The 24,446-nt window shown below is 43.8% G+C and overlaps 1 protein-coding gene across 1 annotated transcript; it reads right to left on the bottom strand.

Moving 5' to 3' along the window:
- Window positions 1-2,903: 2,903 nt before the first annotated feature.
- LOC125549072 (major pollen allergen Art v 1-like) lies at window positions 2,904-3,623 on the bottom strand. Its single transcript, XM_048712564.1, has 2 exons — window positions 3,522-3,623; window positions 2,904-3,409 (listed from the first exon to the last, which is right to left on the bottom strand). The coding sequence occupies exons 1-2, from the start codon at window positions 3,583-3,585 to the stop codon at window positions 3,027-3,029; spliced, it is 447 nt and encodes a 148-aa protein (XP_048568521.1). The 5' UTR covers window positions 3,586-3,623; the 3' UTR covers window positions 2,904-3,026.
- Between the last annotated feature and the right edge of the window lie 20,823 nt (window positions 3,624-24,446).

Raw genomic sequence — 24,446 nt, 5'->3', positions numbered from 1 at the left:
ATGTTGGACACCTTATTAGGTTGGAGTACTCGTTCCGGTAAATTACGCAGTCATTTTTGCATGCATGGTACTTTACCGGCTCCATGTCAATAGGACACAATACCTTCCTTGCCTCATCAATACTTTTTGGCAACACGTTGCCTTTAGGAAGAACATCATGCAAATACTTCAAATTCATATCGACGGAAGTGTCTATGCTATTGTTTTTTGCCTTAATGTCCATAAGATTCATCGTGACACTTTGTCGTGTCTGTTTTGCCTTGCAACCACCGTACAAAGCGGCTGTTAAGTCCTTCACAAGAGTCGCCAGTTTGGTAGCCTCTCTACGAGAAGCTGCCTCGGTGCTAGTCTCTTTCATGTTCAACTCTTGCATGTGTTCATCGTGCACCATTCCCGCTAATTTGCCCTAGATGATTGCCTCCTCCATTTCGGCCTCCTCACTTTCGTCGGACTCTTCACCAGACTCGCCGTATTCATCACCGTCAGATTGTTCATCATGTCCATCCATCAACCATTCTTGTTCCTCGTCATGTTCCGCTCCTTCACATGACATCCCATCCTCACCATGACTTGTCCATATCGTATAACCGGGCATGAAACCACCAGCCAACAAGTGCTTATGCAACTCTCCCGATTCAATTGTGTATATAACATCATTCTCGCAAACAACGCACAGACAACATATTTTCTTCAAACCCCTTTCCTAAAGTGAGCTTCTAGCTATGGCGGACAGTGTTTGCTACCCGCCACTGCTTGTTTTCAAAAATAGTTGTTGCGGGTTACCCACTATGCCCGCCACTCATTAGGATTCACCTATAATCGTTTTCCCAGTACTGACCCCAGCCGCTAGTATAAGTAAACACAAAGTACTATTAGAGCTAAGAAGCACAACACGAAGTATTCATGTCAAACTGTAAGCATGGCATATCTACATTAAAAGGAATCTGCTGATGGAAAGGGCCTAGTAAATTAGCAAAAATGTCTACCAATTCTTTGTGATCGAAACCAAATCCATAGATGAAGTTTTGAACTATACATTGCAACATCCAAGGAAACTGAAACTCCAGCATGTGGAGACATGGGTTATTGCTTCGTAACAAAGCATGCTGTGGAATGGAAGAATTGATCCCAGCTAGTCAAGCTCCACAAAATTGGAATATTTTTTAGTGACAATATCCCCACTTATTTTCCCAAGTGATGCTGAATCAATTGCAGATTACGGTGATTATCATTACAAAAGGGGGTTCCAATCTCAGTTGTCATGTGTACGTACCAAAGGAGTAAGCTAGAATGATGTCCATATATAGATGAGTCCAATACTTCAGTTGCGATAATTTTTCAGAGGTGTTAGAAGCATACGTTGGTGCTCTAGTTAAGATCCAAATTAGACATACCTGCATTTATTATCAGACCAGAAATGGTCCCAATTAAGTGCATTAGCCATTAGCCAACTATAGTAACAAAGCCTGCAGCTAAAGAAAACTAATTACAGTTTGCAGCATAGGAAATCACAAGGTAGTTTGGTGATCAAAACGATCTTATATTTCTTTACAGGGGGTGTGCAAGCCAAATAAAACATCCAAGTTCAGATTGAATAAACATATAGATTCAGCTAAAAGACAATGTTCCACAGAGGTACGTACAATACATCCCCCTCTTCTCCCCAGTACTTAATAATGTATACTGACATACATATACCCCCCCCCCCCACCCCCCCGCGCGCCCCAAAAAAGGTATACATAATCAGATCAATGTAAGTCAAAACTAGAAACTCCATAGCATGCAAAGCTAGCTTCACGACCAACTTCATCGAGCAGCAAGAGAAGGAAAGACGACGACAGCTAGGAGGCAACAGAGCATCATCCAGCGGAAGCAACACACATGCCAGGAGAAATATCATAGCTCACATGTTCAGGTTGTGGGGAACATCTGATCTTGCGTCTTTCCCACATTTCAGAGCTTATGCTGGGTGTAGGGACTGCAGGCCACCGCGCCGGTGCGGATGCACCCACGGCAAGCCCCGACCTCGGTCAGGGGCGTCCATGGGGTGGCATGGGCATGGCTTGTATTCCATCAAGCCGGATCGGGGCCAAATCGATCCCCAATGCGACGCCCTTCCCCGGTGCTCTCCCCCCACGCTTCAAATCGACACCCACCATAATCTCGTCCAGCAGCGGCGGGCAACAAGCTAATGGGGGCGTTCACCCCATACACACCTCCCAGTCAGTTCTCTCTCCCTGCATGCGCTTGTATCCATGTCAAAGGACGTTGCAGCCTGGGACACTTGGTGGATGCATCACTGCAAGACACCCTACTCTGCGTCCAATCGTGCACCGCGCTCCCACCCCGCCCCCATCCCGGCGGCCGCGCTCCCACAGCCACGACGACGACGAGGCGATCAAGTGGTTGTGGGGAACATCTTCACTGCAAGACACCCTACTCTGCCTCAAGTCGTGCACCGCGCTCCCACCCCGTCCCCCATCCCGGCGGCCGCGCTCCCACGACCACGAGGCAAACGAGGAGTGGAGCGGCGTCGGCAAATTTTCTCGGGTGAGGGGAGAGATACGTGATCGTGGACATTATTTTTCCTTTTCCTTTTCTTTTATCCGAGCGTGGATGGGATGGACCACTGAAGGATAACGCTACATGTATGAAAATCTTTTGACGTACTTTACGTGAGAGCTAACGTGGAAGGTTTTGATTGGAAAGGAAAAGGGCGCATGCCCCACCAATGAAATTCAGGGGGAGGAGATTAATTAGGGATGGAAGGTTTCTTAGGCTTTAGTTGCCCGTTCGTTGGTCTAGCAGTTTTTAGGGGAAAACAGGTGTTGGCTCCTTGGATGCGTGGGGTTGTACGAGAAAACAAATCAGTGTTGGCTCTATGGACGGGCAGGCTAGACCATTTAACAGTACCAAGATTATTATTATTTTCACGCAATCAATTATGCATGTGTCCAAGTCAAGCATTGATTAATTCCTGTCTTATTGAAATCATTTTCCACGGACGGGCAGGCTAGACCATTTGCTCACTGGTCAGCAGCTGCCACTAGCTTCTTCTTGTTTTCTCCCGAGGGCGGCTCCGGCACATCACGTACATATGGCGGCGGCGGCTTCTTCTTAGGATCTGGCACCTCAGGTTCACCCGGTGGCTCTGGCACGTCAGGTTCTGACGGTGGTGGTGGGGCTTTACTGCATTGAAGTGTACATACGCACGTCTTTTTCTTAGGTCGTTTGTGAAAGAAGTTGTCGTCGTTGTCTTCGTTGAGCTCATCGCCAACAATTGTCTTCTTACTGGCACAGTACCCACCCTTGAAGTGCTCTTTGTGACAGGCCGCGGTGCAGCCCATGTTCTTGCAAGGGCTCCTTTTGTACAACTTGCTAGGGGACGTGCATACCCGACCATCCACACCTGCATGTGAGTTAGAATTAATGTGTGCACCAAAAAATTATAGTAGCAATTGTTTCATCCATTGATCAAAAATTGCATGGAATTGCGATAAAAATCTGCTACATGAACTTACAGAAGGCCATGAGAAGAAAGCCCAAGGTGAAGGCAGCGAGCATCTGGGCGCCGCTGAACGCCATGGCCAAGTGATCAAAATAAGTTGTTGGAATGATGGTGTGAGGAGAAGAACGTGGTTTGAGTGCTATTTATTGCACTCCTCTTTGCTTTGCATTCGATGCCTTAGAGGATATGGAAATCCAAATATTGGACACAAGCATTTGTGTAATGTCTTAGAGGATATGGAAATCCAAATATTGGAATATTGTGTAATGTCTTAGAGGATATGAAAATCCAAATATTGGATACAAGCATTTGTGCAAAGTCTTAAAGGATATGGAAATCCAAATGTTGGATACAAGCATTTGTGTAATGTCTTCGAGGATATGGAAATCCAAATATTGGATACAAGCATTTGTGTATAGTAGTATCTATCTCCAATAATTAATCACGTGTATCAAAATAAAAGCTTGTGCTTCCACACCAATAAAGAAACCTTCTGTTGGCTCTTGGTTCAATTACATTGAGGGCAGTGTAAGAGCAAAACACAAATAATACTTGCCTACTCATAGTTGGGTACATGACAGAAAAATTGTGAGAGAACACGTCGTGGAAAACAAATTATGTTAAGGCTATCTCTCATGCAAAATGCCTATATAGGTGCTAAGGTAAATAACAAGGGTGTGGCTAGATCTCAGCCGACTAAGACTTGACGACGTCTCAGTCAAGTGACAAAACATATAATAAAGAAGAAAGAAAAAACTTAAAAGGAAAATTTACATGGATCTCCATGTAAGATCTAACGAATATAGCATCAACTAAGACTTTATTAAGTCCTCGGTCGACTGAGAGGTCACCTGTTTTTATTACTTTACATGGAATATACGGACAGAAAAAATGCAGCCACGTGCACAGATCCACATTATAGCATACGACTCTGATTTCGGGTGTATCTTAGCCCGAGCTCAGAAATGAATATTCGCCACTATGCCAATTATCCAACATAAAAGACTAATAGGTTGTCAAATTTTACATTTTGCAAAATTGAACTATGGAACGACCATGCATTTTTGTAGTATTTATTCATAAAATTTTCTATCATTCACGTATTACATGCTGCATGTTGATTATTTTGAGTCATGTAGATCTTCACCTATTTTCAATTACTAAAATGTTGCTATTATTTGTGTCCGACCAGAATCGAGTAAACATCTGATATGTATCTGTATCTGAGTAACATCAGATCCGCATTCAAACCCAATAACATTCGTATTCGCATTCGTATTTATTATTTTGAAACTAAGGAAATGAAAGTGATAAGACCGCATTTGATCCATTTCTACCCCTACTAGTTGGGGTCGCCACCTGGGGGGGGCAAACACGGCAAATCTTTGAACTTGCTTCGATACCAAATGTTGGGTTTCTCCCATAGGTCGGTCACAACAATGTATCACGAACATACATGATAAAAAACTTTGTAAAAGGGTAAGCCTTCTTCTGAATTTCCTGGTACAACTTACAATGTGTATGCACTTGTATATAGCACGAAGACCAACATATAGACCTAGTCATACTAGGACTCGAGTAACTAGTACAAGTAAGGGGGCAATGCCCCCCCCCCCCTCCCAATGGAGTATGATACTTTCCTAATCTAATCAACCGGCCAGCATGGTCAACTTTTACTAATCCTAATTGGACTCGAACACTAGCGCTTCGTAACACCCAACTAATGGCACACAACATGGCGTGCAGACAAATCCCTAATACTACTTTAAGACGTTTGGATTACTCCAACATCCTCGCGGATGCTGATCGAAGAAACATCACCAATGACAGTTCACGGTGGTGGGTGGAGGGACTGAAGCATGTCGTGTACCAAGTGTAGGGGAACGTAGTAATTTCAAAAAAAAATCCTACGCACACGCAAGATCATGGTGATGCATAGCAACGAGAGGGGAGAGTGTTGTCTACGTACCCTCGTAGACCGACAGCGGAAGCGTTATGACAACGCGGTTGATGTAGTCGTACGTCTTCACGGCCCGACCGATCAAGCACCGAAACTACGGCACCTCCGAGTTTTAGCACACGTTCAGCTCGATGACGATCCCCAGACTCCGATCCAGCAAAGTGTCGGGGAAGAGTTCTGTCAGCACGACGGCGTGGTGACGATCTTGATGTTCTACCGTCGCAGGGCTTCGCCTAAGCACCGCTACAATATTATCGAGGAATATGGTGGAGGGGGGCACCGCACACGGCTAAGAAAACGATCACGAAGATCAACTTGTGTGTATAGAGGTGCCCCCCTGCCCCCGTATATAAAGGAGCAAGGGGGGGTGCGGCCGGCCCTAGGAGGAGGCGCGCCGGAGGAGTCCTACTCCTACCGGGAGTAGGACTCCCCCCCCCCCCTTTCCCTAGTTGGATTAGGACTTGGGGGGAAGGAGGAGAGGGGGGAAAGGAAAGGGGGGGCGCCGCCCCCTTCCTTGTCCAATTCGGACTTGGGGGGAGGGGCGCGCGGCAGCCCCTAGGCCTCCTCTCCTCTTCCTCCACTAGGCCCATTAAGGCCCATTAGGTTACGGGGGGTTCCGGTAACCTCCCGGTACTTCGGTAAAATGCCGATTTCACCCGGAACACTTCCGATGTCCAAACATAGGCTTCCAATATATTAATCTTCATGTATCGACCATTTCAAGACTCCTCGTCATGTCCGTGATCACATCCGGGACTCCGAATAAACTTCGGTACATCAAAATATATAAACTCATAATGAAATTGTCATCGTAACGTTAAGCGTGCGGACCCTACGGGTTCGAGAACAATGTAGACATGACCGAGACACGTCTCCGGTCAATAACCAATAGCGGAACCTGAATGCTCATATTGGCTCCTACATATTCTACGAAGATCTTTATCGGTCAGACCGCATAACAACATACTTTGTTCCCCTTGTCATCGGGATGTTACTTGCCCGAGATTCGATCGTCAGTATCTCAATACCTAGTTCAATCTCGTTACCGGCAAGTCTCTTTACTCGTTTTGTAATACATCATCTCGCAACTAACTCATTAGTTGCAATGCTTGCAAGGCTTATGTGATGTGCATTACCGAGAGGGCCCAGAGATACCTCTCCGACAATCGGAGTGACAAATCCTAATCTCGAAATACGCCAACCCAACATGTACCTTTGGAGACACCTATAGAGCTCCTTTATAATCACCCAGTTCCGTTGTGACGTTTGGTAGCACACAAAGTGTTCCTCCGACAAACGGGAGTTGCATAATCTCATAGTCATAGGAACATGTATAAGTCATTAAGAAAGCAATAGCAACATACTAAACGATCGGGTGCTAAGCTAATGGAATGGGTCATGTCAATCACATCATTCTCCTAATGATGTGATCCCGTTAATCAAATGACAACACATGTCTATGGTTAGGAAACATAACCATCTTTGATTAATGAGCTAGTCAAGTAGAGGCACACTAGTGACGTTTAGTTTGTCTATGTATTCACACAAGTATTATGTTTCCGGTTAATACAATTCTAGCATGAATAATAAACATTTATCATGAAATAAGAAAATAAATAATAACTTTATTATTGCCTCTAGGGCATATTTCCTTCAGTCTCCCACTTGCACTAGAGTCAATAATCTAGTTCACATCGCCATGTGATTCAACACTAATAGTTCACATCACCATGTGATTAACACCCATAGTTCACATCGTCATGTGACCTACACCCAAAAGGTTTACTAGAGTCAGTAATCTAGTTCACATCGCTTATGTGATTAACACCCGAAGAGTACTAAGGTGTGATTATGTTTTGCTTGTGAGATAATTTTAGTCAACGGGTGTGTCACATATAGATCCGTAAGTATTTTGCGAATTCTATGTCTACAATGCTCTGCACAGAGCTACTCTAGCTAATTGCTCCCACTTTCAATATGTATCTAGATCGAGACTTAGAGTCATCCAGATATGTGTCAAAACTTGCATCGACGTAATTTTTTACGACGAACCTTTTGTCACCTCCATAATCGAGAAATATTTCCTTATTCCACTAAGGATAATTTTGACCGCTGTCTAGTGATCTACTCTTAAATCACTATTGTACTCCCTTGCTTAACACAGTGTAGGGTATACAATAGATCTGGTACACATCATGGCATACTTTATAGAACCTATGGCTGAGGCATAGGGAATGACTTTCATTCTCTTTCTATCTTCGGCCGTGGTCGGGCTTTGAGTGGTACTCAATTTCACACCTTGTAACACAGCCAAGAACTCTTTTCTTTGACTATTCCATTTTGAACTACTTCAAAATATTGTCAAGGTATGTACTCATTGAAAAAACTTATCAAGCGTCTTGATCTATCTCTATAGATCTTGATGCTTAATATGTAAGCAGCTTCGCCGAAGTCTTTCTTTGAAAAACTTCTTTCAAACACTCCTTTATGCTTTGCAGAATAATTCTACATTATTTCCGATCAATAATATGTCATTCACATATACTTGTCAGAAATGCTGTAGTGCTCCCACTCACTTTCTTGTAAATACAGGCTTCACCACAAGTCTGTATAAAACTATATACTTTGATCATCTCATCAAAGCGCATATTCCAACTCCGAGATGCTTGCACCAGTCCACAGATGGATCGCTGGAGCTTGCATATTTTTGTTAACACTTTTAGGATTGACAAAACCTTCTGGTTGCATCATATACAACTCTTCTTTAAGAAATCCATTAAGGAATGCAGCTTTGTTTATCCATTTGTCAGATTTCATAAAATGCGGTAATTGCTAACATGATTCGGACAGACTTAAGCATAGATACGAGTGAGAAACTCTCATCGTAGTCAACATCTTGAACTTGTCGAAAATCTTTTTGCGACAATTCTAGCTTTGTAGATAGTAACACTACTATCAGCGTCCGTCTTCCTCTTGAAGATCCATTTATTTTCAATTGCTTGCCGATCATCGGGCAAGTTAACCAAAGTCCATACTTTGTTTTCATACATGGATCCCATCTCAGATTTCATGGCTTCAAGCCATTTTACGGAATCTGGGCTCACCATCGCTTCTTCATAGTTCGTAGGTTCATCATGATCTAGTAGCATGATTTCCAGAACAGGATAACTGAAGGAAATATGCCCTAGAGGCAATAATAAAGTTATTATTTATTTCCTTATCTCATGATAAATGTTTATTATTCATGCTAGAATTGTATTAACCGGAAACATAATACATGTGTGAATACATAGACAAACAGTGTCACTAGTATGCCTCTACTTGACTAGCTCGTTAATCAAAGATGGTTATGTTTCCTAACCATAGACAAAGATTTGTTATTTGATTAACGGGATCACATCATTAGTTGAATGATCTGATTGACATGACCCATTCCATTAGCTTAGCACCCGATCGTTTAGTATGTTGCTATTGCTTTCTTCATGACTTATACATGTTCCTATGACTATGAGATTATGTAACTCCCGTGTGCCGGAGGAACACTTTGTGTGCTACCAAACGTCACAACGTAACTGGGTGATTATAAAGGTGCTCTACAGGTGTCTCCAAAGGTACATGTTGGGTTGACGTATTTCGAGATTAGGATTTGTCACTCCGATCATCGGAGAGGTATCTCTGGGCCCTCTCGGTAATGCACATCACTTAAGCCTTGCAAGCATTGCAACTAATGAGTTAGTTGCGGGATGATGTATTACGGAACGAGTAAAGAGACTTGCCGGTAACAAGATTGAACTAGGTATTGGATACCGACGATCGAATCTCGGGCAAGTAACATACAGATGACAAAGGGAACAACGTATGTTGTTATGCGGTCTGACCGATAAAGATCTTCATAGAATATGTAGGAGCCAATATGGGCATCCAGGTCCCACTATTGGTTATTGACCGAAGACATGTCTCGGTCATGTCTACATTGTTCTTGAACACGTAGGGTCCGCACGCTTAAGGTTTCGATGACAGTTATATTATGAGTTTATACGTTTTGATGTACCGAAGGTTGTTCGGAGTCCCGGATGCGATCACGGACATGACGAGGAGTCTCGAAATGGTCGAGACATAAAGATTGATATATTGGAAGCCTATGTTTGGATATCGGAAGTGTTCCGAGTGAAATCGGGATTTTACTGGAGTACCGGGAGGTTACCGGAACTCCCCGGGAGATATATGGGCCTTAGTGGGCCTTAGTGGAAAAGAGAAGAGGCAGCCAGAGATGGGCCGCGCGCCCCTCCCCTCCCTTGGTCCGAATAGGACAAGGAGACGGGGCCGGCCCCCCTTCCTCTTTTCCCCCCCTCCGCGAATCCTATTCCAACTAGGATTGGGGGGGGGGGAATCCTACTCCCGGAGGGAGTAGGACTCCTCCTGGCGCGCCTCTCCTAGGCCGGCCGCACCCCCCCCTTGAGCCTTTATATACGGAGGCAGGGGCACCCCAGAGGAACACAAGTTAATCCACGTGATCATATTCTTAGCCGTGTGCGGCGCCCCTGCCACCATAGTCCTCGATAATATTGTAACGGTGCTTAGGCGAAGCCCTGCGACAGTAGTACATCAAGATCATCACCACGCCGTCGTGCTGACGGAACTCTTCCCCGACACTTTGCTGGATCGGAGTCCGGGGATCGTCATCGAGATGAACGTGTGCTAGAACTCGGAGGTGCCGTAGTTTCGGTGCTTGATCGGTCGGGCCATGGAGACGTACGACTACATCAACCAAACGCTTCCGTTGTCGATCTAAAAGGGTACGTAGATCACACTCTCCCCTCTCGTTGCTATGCATCACCATGATCTTGCGTGTGCGTAGGAAATTTTTTGAAATTACTACGTTCCCCAACAGTGGCATCAGAGCCTAGGTTTTATGTGTTGATGTTATATGCACGAGTAGAACACAAGTGAGTTGTGGGCGATATAAGTCATACTGCTTACCAGCATGTCATACTTTGGTTCAGCGGTATTGTTGGATGAAGCGGCCCGGACCGACATTACGCGTACGCTTACGCGAGACCGGTTCTCCCGACGTGCTTTGCACATAGGTGGCTTGCGGGTGACAGTTTCTCCAACTTTAGTTGAACCGAGTGTGGCTACGCCCGGTCCTTGCGAAGGTTAAAACAGCACCAACTTGACAAACTAACGTTGTGGTTTTGATGCGTAGGTAAGATTGGTTCTTGCTTAAGCCCGTAGCAGCCACGTAAAACTTGCAACAACAAAGTAGAGGACGTTTAACTTGTTTTTGCAGGGCATGTTGTGATGTGATATGGTCAAGACATGATGCTAAATTTTATTGTATGAGATGATCATGTTTTGTAACCGAGTTATCGGCAACTGGCAGGAGCCATATGGTTTTCGCTTTATTGTATGCAATGCAATCGCGCTGTAATGCTTTACTTTATCACTAAGTGGTAGCGATAGTCGTGGAAGCATAAGATTGGCGAGACGACACGATGCTACGATGGAGATCAAGGTGTCACGCCGGTGACGATGGTGATCATGACGGTGCTTCGGAGATGGAGATCACAAGCACAAGATGATGATGGCCATATCATATCACTTATATTGATTGCATGTGATGTTTATCTTTTATGCATCTTATCTTGCTTTGATTGACGGTAGCATTATAAGATGATCTCTCACTAAATTATCAAGATAAAAGTGTTCTCCCTAAGTATGCACCGTTGCCAAAGTTCCTCGTGCCCAGACACCACGTGATGATCGGGTGTGATAAGCTCTACGTCCATCTACAACTGGTGCAAGACAGTTTTGCACACGCAGAATACTCAGGTTAAACTTGACGAGCCTAGCATATGCAGATATGGCCTCGGAACACTGAGATCGAAAGATCGAGCGTGAGTCATATAGTAGATATGATCAACATAGTGATGTTCACCATTGAAAACTACTCCATTTCACGTGATGATCGGTTATGGTTTAGCTGATTTGGATCACGTGATCACTTAGAAGATTAGAGGGATGTCTATCTAAGTGGGAGTTCTTAAGTAATATGATTAATTGAACTTAAATTTATCATGAACTTAGTACCTGATAGTATCTTGCTTATGTATATTTGATTGTAGATAGATGGCCCGTGCTGTTGTTCCGTTGAATTTTAATGCGTTCCTTGAGAAAGCAAAGTTGAAAGATGATGGTAGCAATTACACGGACTGGGTCCGTAACTTGAGGATTATCCTCATTGCTGCACAGAAGAATTACGTCCTGGAAGCACCGCTGGGTGCCAGGCCTGCTGCTGGAGCAACACCAGATGTTATGAACGTCTGGCAGAGCAAAGCTGATGACTACTCGATAGTTCAGTGTGACATGCTTTACGGCTTAGAATCAGGACTTCAACGACGTTTTGAACGTCATGGAGCATATGAGATGTTCCAGGAGTTGAAGTTAATATTTCAAGCAAATGCCCGGATTGAGAGATATGAAGTCTCCAATAAGTTCTATAGCTGCAAGATGGAGGAGAATAGTTCTGTCAGTGAGCATATACTCAAAATGTCTGGGTATACTAATCACTTGATTCAGATGGGAGTTAATCTTCCAGATGATTGCGTCATTGACAGAATTCTCCAATCACTGTCACCAAGCTACAAGAGCTTCGTGATGAACTATAATATGCAAGGGATGAATAAGACTATTCCCGAGCTCTTCGCAATGCTGAAAGCTGCGGAGGTAGAAATCAAAAAGGAGCATCAAGTGTTGATGGTCAACAAGACCACTAGTTTCAAGAAAAAGGGCAAAGGGAAGAAGAAGGGGAACTTCAAGAAGAACAGCAAGCAAGTTGCTGCTCAAGAGAAGAAACCCAAGTCTGGACCTAAGCCTGAAACTGAGTGCTTCTACTGCAAGCAGACTGGTCACTAGAAGCGGAACTGCCCCAAGTATTTGGCGGATAAGAAGGATGGCAAGGTGAAAAAAGGTATATGTGATATACATGTTATTGATGTGTACCTTACTAGAGCTTGCAGTAGCACCTGGGTATTTGATACTGGTTCTGTTGCTAATATTTGCAACTCGAAACAGGGACTACGGATTAAGCGAACACTGGCAAAGGACGAGGTGACGATGCGCGTGGGAAATGGTTCCAAAGTCGATGTGATCGCGGTCGGCACGCTACCTCTACATCTACCTTCGGGATTAGTATTAGACCTAAATAATTGTTATTTGGTGCCAGCGTTGAGCATGAACATTATTTGGATCTTGTTTAATGCGAGACGGTTATTCATTTAAATCAGAGAATAATGGTTGTTCTATTTATATGAGTAATATCTTTTATGGTCATGCACCTTTGAAGAGTGGTCTATTTTTTATGAATCTCGATAGTAGTAACACACATATTCATAATGTTGAAGCCAAAAGATGCAAAGTTGATAATGATAGTGCAACTTATTTGTGGCACTGCCATTTAGGTCATATCGGTATAAAGCGCATGAAGAAACTCCATACTGATGGGCTTTTAGAACCACTTGATTATGAATCACTTGGTACTTGCGAACCGTGCCTCATGGGCAAGATGACTAAAACACCGTTCTCCGGCACTATGGAGAGAGCAACAGATTTGTTGGAAATCATACATACAGATGTATGTGGTCCGATGAATATTGAGGCTCGTGGCGGATATCGTTATTTTCTCACCTTCACAGATGGCTTAAGCAGATATGGGTATATCTACTTAATGAAACATAAGTCTGAAAGATTTGAAAAGTTCAAAGAATTTCAGAGTGAAGTTGAAAATCATCGTAACAAGAAAATAAAGTTTCTACGATCTGATCGTGGAGGAGAATATTTGAGTTACGAGTTTGGTGTACATTTGAAGCAATGCGGAATAGTTTCGCAACTCACGCCACCCGGAACACCTCAGCGTAATGGTGTGTCCGAACATCGTAATCGTACTTTACTAGATATGGTGCGATCTATGATGTCTCTTACTGATTTACCGCTATCATTTTGGGGTTATGCTTTAGAGACGGCCGCATTCACGTTAAATAGGGCACCATCAAAATCCATTGAGACGACGCCTTATGAACTATGGTTTGGCAAGAAACCAAAGTTGTCGTTTCTTAAAGTTTGGGGCTGCGATGCTTATGTGAAAAATCTTCAACCTGATAAGCTCGAACCCAAATCGGAGAAATGTGTCTTCATAGGATACCCAAAGGAGACTGTTGGGTACACCTTCTATCACAGATCCGAAGGCAAGACATTCGTTGCTAAGAATGGATCCTTTCTAGAGAAGGAGTTTCTCTTGAAAGAAGTGAGTGGGAGGAAAGTAGAACTTGACGAGGTAACTGTACCTGCTCCCTTATTGGAAAATAGTACATCACAGAAAACTGTTTCTGCGACACCTACACCAATTAGTGAGGAAGCTAATGATAATGATCATGAAACTTCAGAACAAGATACTACTGAACCTCGTAGATCAACCAGAGTAAGATCCGCGCCAGAGTGGTACGGTAATCCTATTCTGGAAATCATGCTACTAGATCATGATGAACCTACGAACTATGAAGAAGCGATGGTGAGCCCAGATTCCGCAAAATGGCTTGAAGCCATGAAATCCGAGATGGGATCCATGTATGAGAACAAAGTATGGACCTTGGTTGACTTGCCCGATGATCGGCAAGCAATTGAGAATAAATGAATCTTCAAGAAGAAGACTGACGCTGACGGTAATATTACTGTCTACAAAGCTCGACTTGTCGCAAAAGGTTTTCAACAAGTTCAAGGGGTTGACTACGATGAGACCTTCTCACCCGTAGCGATGCTTAAGTCTGTCCGAATCATGTTAGCAATTGTCGCATTTTATGATTATGAAATTTGGCATATGGATGTCAAAACTGCATTCCTGAATGGATTTCTAGAAGAAGAGTTGTATATGATGCAACCGGAAGGTTTTGTCGATCCAAAGGGAGCTAACAAAGTGTGCAAACTCCAGCGATCCATTTATGGACTGGTGCAAGCCTCTCGGAGTTGGAATAAACGCTTTGATAGTGTGATCAAAGCATTTGGTTTTATACAGACTTTCGGAGAAGCCTATATTTACAAGAAAGTGAGTGGGAGCTCTGTAGCATTTCTAATATTATATGTGGATGACATATTACTGATTGGAAATGATATAGAATTTCTGGATAGCATAAAGGGATACCTGAATAAGAGTTTTTCAATGAAAGACCTCGGTGAAGCTGCTTACATATTAGGCATAAAGATCTATAGAGATAGATCAAGACGCTTAATTGGACTTTCACAAAGCACATACCTTGACAAGATTTTGAAGAAGTTCAAAATGGATCAAGCAAAGAAAGGGTTCTTGCCTGTGTTACAAGGTGTGAAGTTGAGTCAGACTCAATGCCCGACCACTGCAGAAGATAGAGAGAAAATGAAAGATGTTCCCTATGCTTCAGCCATAGGCTCTATCATGTATGCAATGCTGTGTACCGGACCTGATGTGTGCCTTGCTATAAGTCTAGCAGGGAGGTACCAAAGTAATCCAGGAGTGGATCACTGGACAGCGGTCAAGAACATCCTGAAATACCTGAAAAGGACTAAGGATATGTTTCTCGTATATGGAGGTGACAAAGAGCTCATCGTAAACGGTTACGTTGATGCAAGCTTTGACACTGATCCGGACGATTCTAAATCGCAAACCGGATACGTGTTTACATTAAACGGTGGAGCTGTCAGTTGGTGCAGTTCTAAACAAAGCGTCGTGGCGGGATCTACATGTGAAGCGGAGTACATAGCTGCTTCGGAAGCAGCAAATGAAGGAGTCTGGATGAAGGAGTTCATATCCGATCTAGGTGTCATACCTAGTGCATCGGGTCCAATTAAGATCTTTTGTGACAATACTGGTGCAATTGCCTTGGCAAAGGAATCCAGATTTCACAAGAGAACCAAACACATCAAGAGACGCTTCAATTCCATCCGGGATCTAGTCCAGGTGGGAGACATAGAAATTTGCAAGATACATACGGAGCTGAATGTAGCAGACCCGTTGACTAAGCCTCTTCCACGAGCAAAACATGATCAACACCAAAACTCCATGGGTGTTAGAATCATTACTGTGTAATCTAGATTATTGACTCTAGTGCAAGTGGGAGACTGAAGGAAATATGCCCTAGAGGCAATAATAAAGTTATTATTTATTTCCTTATCTCATGATAAATGTTTATTATTCATGCTAGAATTGTATTAACCGGAAACATAATACATGTGTGAATACATAGACAAACAGAGTGTCACTAGTATGCCTCTACTTGACTAGCTCGTTAATCAAAGATGGTTATGTTTCCTAACCATAGACAAAGAGTTGTTATTTGATTAACGGGATCACATCATTAGTTGAATGATGTGATTGACATGACCCATTCCATTAGCTTAGCACCTGATCGTTTAGTATGTTGCTATTGCTTTCTTCATGACTTATACATGTTCCTATGACTATGAGATTATGTAACTCCCGTGTGTCGGAGGAACACTTTGTGTGCTACCAAACGTCACAACGTAACTGGGTGATTATAAAGGTGCTCTACAGGTGTCTCCAAAGGTACATGTTGGGTTGACGTATTTCGAGATTAGGATTTGTCACTCCGATCGTCGAAGAGGTATCTCTGGGCCCTCTCGGTAATGCACATCACTTAAGCCTTGCAAGCATTGCAACTAATGAGTTAGTTGCGGGATGATGTATTACGGAACGAGTAAAGAGACTTGCCGGTAACGAGATTGAACTAGGTATTGGATACCGATGATCGAATCTCGGGCAAGTAACAGTATGTTGTTATGCGGTCTGACCGATAAAGATCTTCGTAGAATATGTAGGAGCCAATATGGGCATCCAGGTCCCGCTATTGGTTATTGACCGGAGACATGTCTCGGTCATGTCTACATTGTTCTCGAACCCGTAGGGTCCGCACGCTTAAGGTTTCGATGACGGTTATATTATGAGTTTATACGTTTTGATGTACTAAAGGTTGTTCGGAGTCCCGGATGTGATCACGGACATGACGAGGAGTCTCGAAATGGTCGAGACATAAAGATTGATATATTGGAAGCCTATGTTTGGATATCGGAAGTGTTCCGAGTGAAATCGGGATTTTACCGGAGTACCGGGAGGTTACCGGAACCCCCCGGGAGATATATGGGCCTTAGTGGGCCTTAGTGGAAAAGAGAAGAGGCAGCCAGAGATGGGCCGCGCGCCCCTCCCCTCCCTTGGTCCGAATAGGACAAGGAGAGGGGGCCGGCCCCCCTTCCTCTTTCCCCTCCCCCTCCGCGAATCCTATTCCAACTAGGATTGGGGGGGGGGGAATCCTACTCCCGGAGGGAGTAGGACTCCTCCTGGCGCGCCTCTCCTAGGCCGGCCGCACCCCCCCCTTGAGCCTTTATATACGGAGGCAGGGGCACCCCATAGGAACACAAGTTGATCCATGTGATCATATTCTTAGCCGTGTGCGGCGCCCCCTGCCACCATAGTCCTCGATAATATTGTAGCGGTGCTTAGGCGAAGCCCTGCGATAGTAGTACATCAAGATCGTCACCACGCCGTCGTGCTGACGGAACTCTTCCCCGACACTTTGCTGGATCGGAGTTCGGGGATCGTCATCGAGCTGAACGTGTGCTAGAACTCGGAGGTGCCGTAGTTTCGGTGCTTGATCGGTCGGGCCGTGGAGACGTACGACTACATCAACCAAATGCTTCCGTTGTCGATCTACAAGGGTACGTAGATCACACTCTCCCCTCTCATTGCTATGCATCACCATGATCTTGCATGTGCGTAGGAAATTTTTTGAAATTACTACGTTCCCCAACAATTACCGTACCACTCTGGTGCGGATCTTACTCTGGTTGATCTACGAGGTTCAGTAATAACTTGATCTGAAGTTTCATGATCATCATCATGAACTTCCTCACTAATTGGTGTAGGTGTCACGGAAACCGTTTTCTGTGATGAACTACTTTCCAATAAGGGAGCAGGTACAGTTACCTCATCAAGTTCTACTTTCCTCCCACTCACTTCTTTCGAGAGAAACTCCTTCTCTAGAAAGGATCCATTCTAAGCAACGAATATCTTGCCTCGGATCTGTGATAGAAGGTGTACCCAACTGTCTCCTTTGGGTATCCTATGAAGACACATTTCTCCGATTTGGGTTTGAGCTTATCAGGATGAAACTTTTTCACATAAGCATCACAACCCCAAACTTTAAGAAACGACAACTTTGGTTTCTTGTTAAACCACAGTTCATATAGTGTTGTCTCAACGGATTTAGATGGTGCCCTATTTAACGTGAATGCAGCTGTCTCTAATGCATAACCCCAAAACGATAGTGGTAAATCGGTAAGAAACATCATAGATTGCACTATATCCAATAAAGTACGGTTATGACGTTCGGACACACCATTATGTTGTGGTGTTCCAGGTGGCATGAGTTTGTGAAACTATTCCACATTGTTTTAATTAAAGACCAAACTCGTAACTCAAATATTCGTCTCTGCGATTAGATCGTAGAAACTTTATTTTCTTGTCACGATGATTTTCCACTTCACTCTGAAATTCTTTGAACTTTTCAAATGTTTCAGACTTATGTTTCATCAAGTAGATATACCCATATCTGCTCAAATCATCTGCGAAGGTCAGAAAATAATGATACCAGCCGCGAGCCTTAATACTCATCGGATCGCATACATCAGTATGTATTATTTCCAATAAGTCAGTTGCTCGCTCCATTGTTCCGGAGAACGGAGTCTTAGTCATCTTGCCCATGAGGCATGGTTCGCAAGCATCAAGTGATTCATAATCAAGTGATTCCAAAATCCCATCAGCATGGAGTTTCTTCATGCGCTTTACACCAATATGACCTAAATGGCAGTGCCACAAATAAGTTACACTATCATTATTAACTTTGCATATTTTGGCTTTCAATATTATGAATATGTGTATCACTACGATCGAGATCCAACAAACCATTTTCGTTGGTGTGTATGACCATAGAAGGTTTTATTCATGTAAACAGAACAACAATTGTTCTCTAACTTAAATGAATAACCGTATTGCAATAAACATGATCAAATCATATTCATGCTCAATGCAAACACCAAATAACACTTATTTAGGTTCAACACTAATCCCGAAAGTATAGGGAGTCTGCGATGATGATCATATTAATCTTGGAACCACTTCCAACACACATCATCACTTTACCTTAACTAGTTCCTGTTCATTCTGCAACTCCCGTTTCGAGTTACTACTCTTAGCAACTGAACCAGTATCAAATACCGAGGGGTTGCTACGAACACTAGTAAAATACACATCAATAATCTGTATATCAAATATACCTTTGTTTACTTTGCCATCCTTCTTATCCGCCAAATACTTGGGGCAGTTTTGCTTCCAGTGACCAGTCCCTTTGCAGTAGAAGCACTTAGTCTCAGGCTTAGGACCAGACTTGGGCTTCTTCACTTGAGCAGCAACTTGCTTGCCGTTCTTCTTGAAGTTCCCCTTCTTCCCTTTGCCCTTTTCTTGAAACTAGTGGTTTCGTCAACCATCAACACTTGATGTTTTTCTTGATTTCTACCTTCGTCGATTTCAGCATCACGAAAAGCTTGGGAATTGTTTCTGTTATCCCTTGCATATTATAGTTCATCACGAAGTTCTACTAACTTGGTGATGGTGACTAGAGAATTATGTCAATCACTATCTTATCTGGAAGATTAACTCCCATTTGATTCAAGCGATTGTAGTACCCAGACAATCTGAGCATATCTCACTGCTTGAGCGATTCTCCTCCATCTTTTAGCTATAGAACTTGTTAGAGACTTCATATCTCTCAACTCGGGTATTTGCTTGAAATATTAACTTCAACTCCTGGAACATCTCATATGGTCCATGACGTTCAAAACATCTTTGAAGTCCCGATTCTAAGCCATTAAGCATGATGCACTAAACTATCAAGTAGTCATCATATTGAGCTAGCCAAACGTTCATAACGTCTGCATTTGCTCCTGCAATAGGTCTGTCACCTAGCGGTGCATCAAGGACATAATTCTTCTGTGCAGCAATGAGGATAAACCTCAGATCACGAATCCAATCCGCATCATTGCTACTAACATCTTTCAACTTAGTTTTCTCTAGGAACATATATAAAATATAGGGAAGCAACAACGCGAGCTATTGATCTACAACATAGATATGCTAATACTACCAGGACTAAGTTCATGATAAATTAAAGTTCAATTAATCATATTACTTAAGAACTCCCACTTAGATAGACATCCCTCTATTCTTCTAAGTGATCACGTGATCCATATCAACTAAATCATGTCCGATCATCACGTGAGATGGAGTAGTTTCAATGGTGAACATCACTATGTTGATCATATCTACTATATGATTCACGCTCGACCTTTCGGTCTCCGTGTTCCGAGGCCATATCTGTATATTCTTGGCTCGTCAAGTATAACCTGAGTATTCCGCGTGTGCAACCATTTTGCACCCGTTGTATTTGAACGTAGAGCCTATCACACCCGATCATCACGTGGTGTCTCAGCACGAAGAACTTTCGCAACGGTGCATACTCAGGGAGAACACTTCTTGATAATTAGTGAGAGATCATCTTAAAATGCTACCGTCAATCAAAGCAAGATAAGATGCATAAAAGATAAACATCACATGCAATCAATATAAGTGATATGATATGGCCATCATCATCTTGTGCTTGCGATCTCCATCTTCGAAGCACCGTCATGATCACCATCGTCACCGGTGCGACACCTTGATCTCCATCGTAGCATCGTTGTCGTCTCGCCAATCTTATGCTTCTATGACTATCGCTACCGCTTAGTGATAAAGTAAAGCATTACATGGCGATTGCATTGCATACAATAAAGCGACAACCATATGGCTCCTGCCAATTGCCGATAACTCGGTTACAAAACATGATCATCTCATACAATAAAATTTAGCATCATGTCTTGACCATATCACATCACAACATGCCCTACAAAAACAAGTTAGACGTCCTCTACTTTGTTGTTGCAAGTTTTACGTGGCTGCTACGGGCTTAGCAAGAACCGTTTTTACCTACGCATCAAAACCACAACGATAGTTTGTCAAGTTGGTGTTGTTTTAACCTTCGCAAGGACCGGGCGTAGCCACACTTGGTTCAACTAAAGTTGGAGAAACTGACACCCGTCAGCCACCTGTGTGCAAAGCACGTCGGTAGAACCAGTCTCGCGTAAGCGTACGCGTAATGTCGGTCCGGGACGCTTCATCCAACAATATCGCCGAACCAAAGTATGACATGCCGGTAAGCAGTATGACTTATATCGCCCACAACTCACTTGTGTTCTACTCGTGCACAACATCAACGCATAAAACCTAGGCTCGGATGCCACTGTAGGGAAACGTAGTAATTTCAAAAAAATTCCTACGCACACGCAAGATCATGGTGATGCATAGTAACGAGAGGGGAGAGTGTTGTCTACGTACCCTCGTAGACCGACAGCGGAAGACCGACAGCGGAAGCGTTATGATAACGCGGTTGATGTAGTCGTACGTCTTCACGGCCCGACCGATCAAGCACCGAAACTATGGCACCTCTGAGTTTTAGCACACGTTCAGCTCGATGACGATCCCCGGACTCCGATCCAGCAAAGTGTCGGGGAAGAGTTCCGTCAGCATGACGGCGTGGTGACGATCTTGATGTTCTACCGTCGCAGGGCTTCGCCTAAGCACCGCTACAATATTATCGAGGAGTATGGTGGAGGGGGGCACCGCACACGGCTAAGAAAACGATCACGAAGGTCAACGTGTGTGTCTAGAGGTGCCCCCCTGCCCCCGTATATAAAGGAGCAAGGGGGGTGCGGCCGGCCCTAGGAGGAGGTGCGCCGGAGGAGTCCTACTCCTACCGGGAGTAGGACTCCCCCCTTTCCCTAGTTGGATTAGGAGTTGGGGGGAAGGAGGAGAGGGGGGAAAGGAAAGGGGGGGCGCCGCCCCCTTCCTTGTCCAATTCGGACTTGGGGGGGAGGGGCGCGCGGCAGCCCCTAGGCCTCCTCTCCTCTTCCTCCACTAGGCCCATTAAGGCCCATTAGGTTACCAGGGGGTTTCGGTAACCTCCCGGTACTCCGGTAAAATGCCGATTTCACCCGGAACACTTCCGATGTCCAAACATATGCTTCCAATATATCAATCTTCATGTCTCGACCATTTCGAGACTCCTCGTCATGTCTGTGATCACATCCGGGACTCCGAACAAACTTCGTTACATCAAAATATATAAACTCATAATGAAACTGTCATCATAACGTTAAGCGTGCCGACCCTACGGGTTTGAGAACAATGTAGACATGACCGAGACACGTCTCCGATCAATAACCAATAGCGGAACCTGGATGCTCATATTGGCTCCTACATATTCTACGAAGATCTTTATCGATGAGACCGCATAACAACATACTTTGTTCCCTTTGTCATCGGTATGTTACTTGCCCGAGATTCGATCGTCGGTATCTCAATACCTAGTTCAATCTCGTTACTGGCAAGTCTATTTACTCGTTTCGTAATACATCATCTCGCAACTAACTCATTAGTTGCAATGCTTGCAAGGCTTATGTGATGTGCATTACCGAGAGGGCCCAGAGATACCTCTTCAACTATCAGAGTGATAAATCATAATCTCGAAATACGCCAACCCAATATGTACCTTTGGAGACACCTGTAGAGCTCCTTTATAATCACCCAGTTACGTTGTGACGTTTGGTAGCACACAAAGTGTTCCTCCGGCAAACGGGAGTTGCACAATCTCATAGTCATAGGAACATGTATAAGTCATTAAGAAAGCAATAGCAACATACTAAATGATTGGGTGCTAAGCTAATGCAATGGGTCATGTCAATCACATCATTCTCCTAATGATGTGATCCCGTTAATCAAATGACAACACATGTCTATGGTTAGGAAACATAACCATCTTCGATTAACGAGCTAGTCAAGTAGAGGCACACTAGTGACGTTTAGTTTGTCTATGTATTCACACAAGTATTATGTTTCCGGTTAATACAATTCTAGCATGAATAATAAACATTTATCATGAAATAAGGAAATAAATAATAACTTTATTATTGCCTCTAGGGCATATTTCCTTCACCAAGCAATTGATATCCTTGACCTTTGCCTTGAGGATATGGGGTGTCTTAACCCCCGCACTTCCTCATGCAATCCAATTTTGCGGGGGTGTCTTAACCCCTTGCTCTTCTGCATGTGGAATACCATCCACGCATATGACATCAGTATCCGCATCAAGGTGCTCAACCAGAAGTTGGATGACAACTGCAAGAGGGGCGGCCGTTTCAATTTCATCAAGCTAGAAGCTTACCCGGGCCGGAATACGGCTCGACCTCATGGTATGGACCTCAAGGCACATCCTTTGCTCGAGTGATCATAGGTGGTTGTGGAGAAGATTGAATATGACACAAGAGTGCTTGTCGAGATGCTCATAAAGGATGGAAGCTAACATGAGTGATAACAACATGGTGTTCACCGTCGTTGTTGGAGGTACTAGCAAGACCACCGTTAGTAAGAAGGTTTTCATTGATGAAGCAGTCCAAGGCAAGTTGACCAAGAACATATGGTTAGGTATCACACAGGAGTACAACGAGGTTTAGTTATTGAAGATGGCAATCACTCCAACTGAGCGAAACATGCCAAGACTTGATAGCGGGTATAAAGATGAAGCCTCACTTGTGCCTACTCTTGCTAGTTTCACCAAATACAGGAAGTTATTTCTTGTGTTAGATGGCATGTGGGGTAACGTCAAATGGAACAACCTGCTGAAAGCTCCCTTTAGCCACGGCACCACAAGTAGCCGAGTTCTTATCACTACAAGACATGATGTCGTTGCTTGAACCATGAAAGGCATGGAGTATTATAACAAGGGGCGGAGATATGTATAAGTAAGGGGGTGGTTGCCTGCGGCTTGAACCCTGAAAGCCATGGAGTCATACAACAAGTGGCGGAGATATGTACAAGTAATGGGGCGATCGCCCCCCCTCCCCCCTCCCCCTTATGTTACGTCTATGATAGAAAAATTAGAGCCCTTTGCCCCCTCAAACAATAACATTTTACATATGTCCCCCTGGAGATCATTTGGCTAGCTAGCACGGTGTGTGCCACCATGTTGACAAATTATATTTGTGAATAAAAAAGATGGAACTAGCCCATGCTAATGTGTTATTTTTCTTCATTAACTATATATTTCAACTCCTTGCAGGTACTCACAACAGGAAAACATGATCTTGGGATTGAGATTCCAAAGGATATTGGCTTGACAATTCTAGAAATATGTGATCGTTTGCCACTAGCTGTAAAAGTGATGGGACGACTCCAATGCTAGAGGGAGAAAGAACAACGTGATTGGCAAAAGGTTCATAATGATTGTATATGGTTAGCATCCCAAATGTCATACTCCATCCGTATCGGTGCATTAGGCACATTATAAAAATCAAATAATCCCAAAATGCTTAGGCGCGGTACATTAACTCGCATCCCGTTTCTTGTTTCTTGACATGAATAAAGGAATCAACTAATAAGAGATGTGGGACGTGTATGCTTTCAATGACTTGAGACTACCTTGCATGGCTTGCAGCGGTCGGTTCATTGCATGCAATTCTAATCATTACCAAATAAACATTAAGTCTCTTATTTTTCCTCCACCTTGGTCGCAGTGCACAACCTAAGATGACTATAATGCACCGCTAAGGAGGGAGTAAGAGCTAAATTATGCAGTATGTCTTAGGCCTTTCCCAGTGCTCCACCGTGGACAGGTGCTAAGCATGCCACATAAGCGGAAAAATGACATGGCACATCATTTAAAGAAGGGAGAGAGCACTTTGGTGACCCCAGAAAGAACCAATGCCAAGCGCGAGAACCTAGGCAAACCACTT

The sequence above is a fragment of the Triticum urartu genome, chromosome 3 (genome assembly GCF_003073215.2).
Source record: "Triticum urartu cultivar G1812 chromosome 3, Tu2.1, whole genome shotgun sequence".
Lineage (NCBI taxonomy): Eukaryota > Viridiplantae > Streptophyta > Magnoliopsida > Poales > Poaceae > Triticum > Triticum urartu.
Note: the sequence above shows the minus strand (reverse complement) of the source record. Positions and strands in the feature narration are given on the sequence as shown.